This window comes from Nicotiana tomentosiformis, chromosome 8 (assembly GCF_000390325.3).
Source record: "Nicotiana tomentosiformis chromosome 8, ASM39032v3, whole genome shotgun sequence".
Classification (NCBI taxonomy): Eukaryota; Viridiplantae; Streptophyta; class Magnoliopsida; order Solanales; family Solanaceae; genus Nicotiana; species Nicotiana tomentosiformis.
In genome coordinates, this window is record NC_090819.1 from 27,968,196 (window position 1) to 27,978,536 (window position 10,341).

Below are 10,341 nucleotides of genomic sequence, written 5' to 3' on the forward strand. Positions count from 1 at the left end.
TTCAAATATGGAACTATCATGTGGTACTTTTATTATAATGTAATAAAGATGGTACATGTCCACTGTCCATAATCAGCAGTTTTCTATCAATCATGAATTCTATAAAACTACAACAGTGGCATTCCTGGAAGTGGCAAAAGTTGGTTTCAGGTTGCATTTGATACAAAATAAATTGCCATAAAAACAATGTCCAACTATCACACAACTACTTCATCGTGGGATCGGATATGCTCCTTTTATCGCATCATATATGAGAGCAAGAAAATGGGGGGCAATGCACATATGCTGAAAACAATAACAAGAATCAAAATGAACAAGAAATTGAACTCCTACCACATAACTGAAAGAATGTATCATTGTGCACTCTTCTTACCATCGCCATAGTAACTGAGGTACCATCGAACGAATTTCTTCAATCCAGTATGTAAATCTGTTGTAGGCTTATATCCAAGCTCCCTTTTGGCAAAGCTTATATTTGCATGAGTAAACTGCACATCGCCGTTCCTTGGCAACTTCATCACCGATCTTTTAGCCTTTACCTTTAGCAACCTCTCCAAAATGCTAACAAGATCAGAAACAGGCACAGGGGAAGTATTGCCCAAATTGAACACCCTCAATTGAGCAGGGCCTTTCTTCTTCCCACCACTTCCCGTGCTCTTTTCAGCAGTGTCCAATGCCGCCAAACAACCCTTTACTATGTCATCAATGTAGGTAAAGTCCCTAGCAACAGTGCCATGATTAGCTGCCTCAAAGATGGGAATTGACTTTCCCTTCAAAATATCCCTTGTGAAAAAGAAGTAAGCCATGTCTGGCCGACCCCACGGTCCATAAACCGTGAAAAATCTCAATCCAGTTAGTGAAAGCCCATATATATGATTATAGGTATGTGCAATTTCCTCACCAGCTTTTTTAGTTGCAGCATATAAACTAGCAGGTTGGTCTGTCCTATCCTTTTCTGAAAAGGGCACTTTAGTATTCAAGCCATATACAGAACTAGATGATGCCCACACAATAGCAGGTTGCGGATTAGCATTTTTGCAAACTTCAAGAACATTAACCAAACCAGCAATGTTACTATGCACATATGAGCCAGGATTTTCCATGGCATACCTAACACCAGCTTGTGCAGCCAAATGCATAACATGACTAAATTGAACAATATCAAATAATTTCTTCAAGAGGGCGACGTCATTGATGTCGCCCTCTACAATGTAGACCCCGGTGCGCTCTAAAAGAGCTTGCCGGGCTCTTTTCAGTGTTGGATCATAATAATCATTGAAATTATCCAACCCCACAACGCCATCACCGCGACGTTTTAAGGCAGCGGAGACATGAGTCCCAACAAAACCAGCAGCACCAGTTACCAAAACCGAAATACCAGAATGTGACCTGACTTTAGCTGAAGCTTTAATCCTTTTCTCCCAAGCTGGACCATCATAAGAGCTGGTTCTAAGAGATCTCCTTGAGAGATCTGAAGCTGCAGGGGATGATGAAGAAGAAGATGGTGATCTGAAAAAGAATACAAAGATCAACCCCAAGAACACAAATGACCAAAATGTGAGCTTGGTTAAAGAAAAATGGAGCCTTAGCCTATTGTAAGGGGATTTTTCCTTGAACTTTCCAGGAGTTGATGGGATATTGTCAATGTGCTTCATTTGGGACATTTATTCTTGGGAAATCTTGGAGATTTGAGCTTACCCCAATTTGGGTATCTCTTGTTTTCAAGGCAAAATAAGCAACTTTCTTGGATTTTCTTGAAAAAAGCTAAGTGTTAGAGTTTGAAAATTTCCTCCTTTTTTCCACCCATTTTTGTGAAAGATTTGATTTATTTTTTTTGGGTTGTGGAAATGGAGAAAAGAAGAAATGAGGAAAAAATGGTGGGAATGAAGGGAGCTGGATAATATGGAACTTTAAGTCCTTTATTTATGGGAATCTAATGGTTTTCTTGAAAGGACTGTTGGAGGATAGTGGTTTTACATTTGTGGGGCTTCTTTGGCTTTGGTTTTTACAGAAGGAAGATGATGATTGATTAAGGAAATGGGTGACGAGAGAGAAAGAGAGAGATTGGGAACTAATAGGAGAGGAGGAAGAATGAGGTTTGAAGAATTTATTAAAACGGAATGATAGAAAGATTTGGGGTGGACTAATAAGGAAATCAAGATGAGAGTCAAACAAGACTGTAATTAATTAAAGATTTACCTTCCAAAAGTATTAAAATTCAGATTAACAAGATTCTGCAACTCTATATTTCGATCATTACCCTACTCCCCAAGATATGTTGCAATCAAAGTTATGACTTTAAATTAAATTATTTAATTAGCGTGTCTCAATTAATAGTTCCTCCGCAGCGTCATTTTTTTGACTCATTAATGTTCGTTAAATTGCTAAATCTATCGTTACCTATTGTATCCCCCCTCCCCCCCCCACTTTTCTGGGTGATGAGGGGGGATTCCGAGCGAGAAAAGGGTTCATCGTTAAAAGGAGAAAGTGAGATAGGTATATAGGAGTTATATACAATGTCTTAATTTTGGCCAGAGTCCTCGGGCGAGACTTACAAAAAAATGCACCAAAGACGTATTAGCAGGGCGTAAGTGTCATGGAGCGAGCCTCAAACTTCCGGGCATTCGCTTAGGTGTAAGCCCCAATATTCAGGACATTCATTTGGGGCATAAGCCCGATAGCTTTTTCACATTTGAGCAAAAATTGCTTAGCAATACTTTGTAAAAACTTAAATATCCAAAGACTTACCAAAAACGCACCAAGACGTATTAACGGGCGTAAGTATCATGGAGCGTTAGCGTCAACCTTCCGGACATTCGCTTAAGTGTAAGTCCCAATGTTCAGGGCGTTCATTTGGGGCATAAACCTGATAACTTTTTTAAATTTGAGCAAAAATTGCTTAGCAATACTTTTTAAAAACTTAAATATCCAAATTTTAACTCATAGTAATTTCTCAAACTAAATTCTAATTTTATATTCTTTTCGTTGTGTTGTTTACAAGTAGTAACAAATACACTTTAGATCTTTGTCTCCAAAATAAAAGATTACAAAGCTAAGAATTTTGTCCTTCAATTCTTTAATTTATTCTCTTCAAGTTAGTTTTTGATTTTAAAATTCTTTTGGCATCCCTCCATTTTAGATATTATTTTTAAGACTCTATTTAGGCTACTTGTATTATACAGAGTATTATTAACTTTTTATCTGATTTTCGATTGTTTAATAATAACTTTATATTATTATTGATTTTAGTTTTAAATAATTAGTAGCTAGAATATTATATTTACATATCCAAGTACGTTCCATCATAGTCATGCTATAGGTGCGGTGTATCTTTACCTTTTCGCCTTTTCAAGTAAAATATACATTCTTTTGTATATTTAATTGTGATGATTCGATAGGTCATCTTATATTTTAAAACCTAATTCTGTAATCTGAAGCCTTAAAAATCTCATTTTTACCCTCTTTGAGTTGCGTGCGCTGTCCGGGCGTGTTTCCGAAAAGCTTTTATATTAAAAACTGTGAAAAATATGAAATATTGCTTTGAAAATCATTTGAGTTGACTTTGGTCAATACTTTGAGTAAACGGACCCGGATCTGTGTTTTGATGGTCCCGGTAGGTCCGTATCATAATTTGGGACCTGAGCGTATATCCGGAATCAAATTCCGAAGTCCATACCTCGAGATATGGAATTTTGATGAAAAATTAGAAGTTGAAGGTTTAATGATTTTAAGAATTTATTGATATTTGGTTTTGTGGATACCGGGTCCGTATTTTAGTTATGGAGCACGGTACAAATCCACTATAATATTTATGACTTGTCTGTCGAATTTGATGAGAAACAGAGTTGATTTGACGTGATTCGGACGTTCGGTTGTGAAAATAGAAGTTTTAAAGTTTTCTTAAAAATTTCATTTGATTTGGTGTCCGATTCATAGTTTTAGGTATTATTTTGGCTATTTGATCATGCGAGCAAGTTCGTATGATATTTTTGGACTTGTGTGCACTTTTGGTTTAGAACCCCGAGGGTTCGGGTGAGTTTCGGATAGGCTACGGGATGATTAGAACTTAGAAAGTTTGCTGGTTTTCACTTCTGTTGGTTTCTGGTCTTTCCTTCTTCGTGGTCGCGAATATACTCCCGCGATCACGAAGGGTAAACTGGGCTGGGGGAGGTTTTGTTGTACGCGAACGCGAAAGCTTGGTCGTGAACGCGGAGAATTGGGGGGCCTGCTCTACGCGAACGCGACCAGCCACACGTGAACATGTAGCGTTAGATAGCCGGGGCAAGGGAGTTGAGGTAACTCTACACGAACGCGAGCCCAGTCTCGCAAACGCGGAGGTGAGGCGGGCTAGACCTTCGCGAACGTTGTCACGACCCAAAACCTAACCCGTCGTGATGGCACCTATCGCGATACTAGGCAAGCCGACCTTTCCAAAACCACGTTCAAACTTAACAAAAATGAATTAAGGCATTTAAAATAACAGGAGTTTTTCATAAGAACGGGGAATACAACCCAAATTATAAGTGCGAAAAAATAGCCCGACATCGGTGTATCACTAAGATATGAGCATCTAATAACCAATCTAGAATCAGAGTCTACTACAGTCTGTGCCAAATGGCAATACAAGAGAGAAAAGATAATAAGAAAGGAGAAACAAAGACTGGGGACGCCGACAGCTACCTCGTAAGTCTCCGATAATCAGCCCGCGCACGAACTCAGCAATCGCCAGAACCGTACACACCTGGATCTGCACATGAAGTGCAGGGTGTAGCATGAGTACAACCAACTCAGCAAGTAACAGAATTAAATAAGGAACTGAGAAGCAATGACGAGCTATAAAAAAATACAGTTCATATCAAAAGTTTTCAGTAACGAGTGAACATGCTTTCAAATCCAGTGGTATAAGTCAAATCAGTTCGAGCCCAAGTAAAACAGATATGAATCTTCCAGAAATTTCACAACAACATCGGATAGCAACTAAGTGCAACAATAAATAAAAGCAAGTACAGCCTACCGAGGCAGCAGTCACTCAACTCATCTCAACAGCTCATACTTTCAGCTCTCAACCCTCAATACACACTCTCAATAGGTACCTACGCTCACTGGGGGTGTACAGACTCCGAAGGGGCTCCTACAGCCCAAACGCTATATTGCTGCGGCGTCTAGCCCGACCCAATACTGCTGCGACGTGCAGCCCGATCCGATAACATGGCCCGAAGGCTTGTTGCGGCTTGCAACCCGATCCAATATATCTCACATAACTCTCAACCCGGCACTCAGGACCTATATCCGTCACTAGCCTCTCCAGCCTCATGAATATCACAATAAACGCCCAAACGGAGAATATAACAAGTATTAAGCAAGGCATGAGAGAGAGCTGAGATATAATGTATAAGCAAACGGTGACTGAGTACAAGACAACAATTTAGTAGTCAATTCAACAAGTATACGACCATTGCAGGTCCCAACAGTGATATCATATGGCCCAAGCATGGTTGCTTACATGAAAGGCAGTCAATTGCTCAAGACAAGGAAAAACAAGTAATAAAAATGGCTATTCAACTTTACAGTCTCCCGGGACGGACCAAGTCTCAATCCCACACGGTGCACGCTCACACGCCCATCACCTAGCATGCGCATCACCTCTAAATATCCACATCATATGAATTTCTCGGGGTTTCATACCCTCAAGACCAGATTTAAGACTGTTACTTACCTCAACCGCGCAGAAATCCTACTCCGCAATGCCCTTGCCTCTCGAATCGGCCTCCAAATGCTCCAAATCTAGTCATAATCAGTACAACACCATTACAATAGGTTTAAGGGATCAATCCCACAAGAAAGCTATCAAAAACTCGACAAAAATCACAAAACCCGAAAACCCATTCACTCACGAGTCTAACCATACTAAATTCATTAAAATCCGACATCATTTGTCTCTCAAATCCCCAAAATTCACTCTCCAAAATCCCAAGCCCTAACCCCCAATTTCACTCTAAAACCCCACTAATTAGGTGAGAAATCAACGGAAAAATACCATAACTAAGGATAATTAGGCTCAAGGAACTTACCTCAGTGAATAGCCTTGAATTTCCTTCAAATATCACCTCAAAAGCCCCAAAGTCCGAGTTCAAAATTGTGGAAACGAGGAAAAATGTCAAAGTCCTCTATTTATACATTCTGCCTAGTGAAACCGCACTTGCGGTCCTTTTGTCGCTTCTACTACGCCGCATCTGCGGACCCATCTCCACTTCTGCGGAAAGTTACTTAAAACCCCTGGACCGCTTCTGCGACTCCCGACTGCATCTGCGATCATCGCAGTTGCGGAAACTACCTCGCACCTGCGGATTCTCTCTCTCGCACCTACGCATGCCTACCCGCATCTGCGACTCTCGCAGGTGCGGGAATACCTTCGTACTTGCGGTTCCTGCTCAAGTCCTCTATGGCCGCACCTGCGGCTCCTCAGTCGCTCCTGCGGCTCCCACTCCGCAGGTGCAGAAGACACCAGTAGCAGCAGCTTCAGCTGAATTTTTCAAGTTCTAAACCTTTCGTTAACCACCCGGAATCACCCCGAGTCCCTTGGGACCTCAACCAATCATACCAACACGTCCCATAACATCATACGAACTTAGTCGAACCTTCGAATCACTCAAAACAACATCACAACACCAAATTACCCCCGGATTCAAGCCAAAGAACTTCTAAACTTCCGAATTCCACAAACGATGCCGAAACCTACCAAACCACGCCCAATTGACCTCAAATTTTACACACAAGTCAAAAATGACACCACGAACCTATTCCAACTTCCAGAAATCCAATCCGATCCCGATATCAAAATTTCCACTGCCGGCCAAAATTGCCAAAATTCTAACTTTTGTCAATTCAAGCCTAATTCTACTACGGACCTCTAAATCCCATTACGGAAGTGCTCCTAAGTCCAAAATCACCTAACGAAGCTAACAGAACCATCAAAATTCAAATCTGAGATCATTTACACATAAGTCAACATCCGGTTGACTTTTCCAACTTAAGTTTCAAATAAAGAGACTAAGTGTCTCAATTCACTCCGAATTCCTTCCGGACCCAAACCAACTAACCCGACATATCATAATATAGCTGAAGAACACAAAAGAAGCAGGAATGGGGGAAATAGGGCTATAACTCTCGAAACGACCGGCCGGTTCGTTACATCCTCCTACTCTTAAACAAACGTTCGTCCTCGAACGGGTCTAGAAACATACCTGGAGTCTCAGATAGGTGTGGATATCTGCTCCATATCTCCCGCTCGGTCTCCCAGGTGGCCTCCTCCACAGGCTGACCTCTCCACTACACCTTCACTGAAGCTATTTTCTTTGACCTCAACTTCCGAACCTGCCGATCCAAAATGGCCACCGGCTCCACTTTATAAGTCATATCACCATCTAACTGAACCGTGCTGAAATCCAAAACATGGGACGGATCTCCAATATACTTCCGGAGCATAGAAACGTGAAACACTGTATGCACACTCGACAAGCTGGGTGGCAAGGCAAGCTTGTAAGCCACCTCCCCTATCCTCTGAAGCACCTCAAAAGGCCCAATGAACCGGGGGCTCAACTTGCCCCTCTTCCCAAACCTCATAAAACCCTTCATGGGTGATACCTTCAGCAAAACCTTCTCCCCAACCATGAAAGACACATCACGAACCTTCCTGTCCGCATAGCTCTTCTGCCTAGACTGCGCCGTGTGAAGCCGCTCCTGAATCGATTTCACCTTGTGTAATGCATCCTGGACCAAGTCTGTACCCAAGACCCTAGCCTCACCCGACTCAAACCATCCTACTGGAGATCTACAACTCCTCCCATATAAAGCCTCGTACGGAGCTATCTGAATGCTCGACTAATAACTGTTGTTATATGCAGACTCCACGAGCGACAGAAACTGGTCCCATGAACCCCCAAAGTCAATGACACAGGCACGTAACATGTCCTCCAATATCTGGATAGTGCGCTCGGACTGTCCGTCCGTCTGAGGGTGAAAGGTTGTGCTCAATTCAACCTGAGTACACAACTCTCGCTGCACGGCCCTCCAAAACTGCGATGTAAATTGTGTGCCTCTATCTGAAATGATGGAAACTGGGACACCATGAAGGCGAACACTCTCTCGGATGTAAATCTCAGCCAACCGCTCTTAAGAGTAAGTAGTACCAACTGGAATGAAGTATGCAGACTTGGTCAGTCGGTCCACAATAACCCAAATAACATCAAACTTTCTCGAAGTCCATGGGAGCCCAACTACGAAATCCATGGTGATCCGCTCCCACTTCTACTCTGGGATCTCTAACCTCTGAAGCAAGCCACCCGGGTAACCTGCTGGCAGTTGAGACACCGAGCCACAAACCAACTATATCTTTCTTCATTCGCCTCCACAAATAGTGCTGTCTCAAATCTTGGTACATATTCGCGATACCTGGATGGATGGAATACCGCGAGCTGTGGGCCTCCTCAATAATCAACTCCCGAAGCCCATCCACATTGGGCACACATATCCGGCCCTACATCCTCAACACGCCATCATCACCAATAATCACATCCATAGCATCACCTCGCTGAACCCTATCCTGAAGAACGAGCAAGTGGGGTCATCATACTGGCGTTCCCTGATACGGTCATAAAGAGAAGACTTGGAGGCCACACAAGCCAACACCCGACTCATCTACGAAATATTCAATCTGACAAGCTGACTACCTAAGGCCTGAACATCCAATGCCAAGGGTCTCTCAGCTACTGGAAGGTATGCTAGGCTTCCCAAACTCTCTGCCCAGCGGCTCAAGGCATCGACAACTACATTGGCCTTCCCCGGATGGTACAAAATAGTGATACCATAGTCTTTAAGAAGCTCTAACCATCTCCACTGACGTAAATTAAGATCCTTCTGCTTGAACAGATGTTGCAAACTCTGGTGATCAGTATATATCTCACAATGAACCCCGTACAAGTAGTGCCGCCAAATCTTTAAGGCATGAACAATAGCTGCTAACTCAAGATCATGGACATGATAGTTCTTCTCATGAGTCTTCAACTGGCGTGAGGCATAGGCAATCACCCTACCCTCCTACATCAGAACATATCCAATACCTATCCTTAAGGCATCACAATACACGGTGTAAGAACCTGAAGCTGATGACAGAACTAACACTGGAGCTGTGGTCAAAGCAATCTTGATTTTCTGAAAACTCTCCTCACACTCATCCGACCACCTGAATGGAGCACCCTTTTGGGTCAATCTGGTCAAGGGCGATGCAATCGATGAAAATCCCTCCACAAAGCCACGGTAATAGCCCGCCAAACCAAGAAAGCTCCTAATCTCCGTGGCTGAGGACAGTCTAGGACAACTCTGCACCGCCTCTATCTTCTTCGGATCCACCTGAATACCCTCACTGGACACCACGTGCCCCAAGAATGCTACTGAACCGAGCCAAAACTCACACTTGGAGAACTTTGCATAAAGCTTCTCCTCCCTCAATCTCTGCAATACAATCCTCAAATGCTGAGCATGCTCCTCCTGGCTACGAGAGTACACAAGGATGTCATCAATGAATACAATAACGAATGAGTACAAATAGGGCTGGAATACACTGTTCATCAAATGCATGAACGTTGTTGGGGCATTGGTCAGCCCAAAAGACAACACTAAGAACTCATAATGGCCATATCGGGTCCTGAAAGCTATCTTAAGAATATCTGAATCCCGAATCTTCAGCTGGTGATACCCAAACCGCAAATCAATCTTGGAGAACACCCTCGCTCCCTGGAGCTGGTCAAATAGATTATTAATACGAGGCAAAGGATACTTGTTCTTGACTGTGACCTTGTTCAACTGCCTGTAATCAATGCACATCCTCATGGAACCATCCTTCTTCTTCACAAATAGCACTGGTGCACCCCAAGGTGACACACTAGGCCGAATAAACCCCTTATCAAGGAGTTCCTGAAGCTGTCCCTTCAACTCCTTCAACTCCACCGGTGCCATACGATACAGTGAAATAGAAATGGACTGAGTGACTGACACCAAATCAATACCAAAGTCAATATCCCTGCCAGGCGGCATGTCCGGCAGGTCTGCAGGAAACACATCCATAAAATCACGGACCACCAGAACAGAATCAATGGTAGGGGTGTATTCACTAATATCCCTCACAAAAGCCAGATAGGATTGACAACCCTTCTTAACTATACGCCGAGCCTTCAAATATGAAATCACCCTACTAGGTACATACTCTATAGAACAACTCCACTCAACCCTTGGCAACCCCGGCATCGCCAATGTCACGGTCTTAGCGTGACAATCTAGAACAAC

At 42.8% G+C, this 10,341-nt stretch overlaps 1 protein-coding gene across 1 annotated transcript; it reads right to left on the minus strand.

Annotated features, from left to right (window-relative positions):
- On the minus strand, nt 1-2,111 carry LOC104107714 (UDP-glucuronate 4-epimerase 3-like). Its single transcript, XM_009616591.4, has one exon. The coding sequence runs from the start codon at nt 1,662-1,664 to the stop codon at nt 354-356; it is 1,311 nt and encodes a 436-aa protein (XP_009614886.2). The 5' UTR covers nt 1,665-2,111; the 3' UTR covers nt 1-353.
- Nucleotides 2,112-10,341: the final 8,230 nt, after the last annotated feature.

Bases quoted from the DNA above. Each gene is read 5' to 3' on its own strand.
- LOC104107714 (XM_009616591.4), bottom strand. From the start codon at position 1,664: ATGTCCCAAATGAAGCACATTGACAATATCCCATCAACTCCTGGAAAG.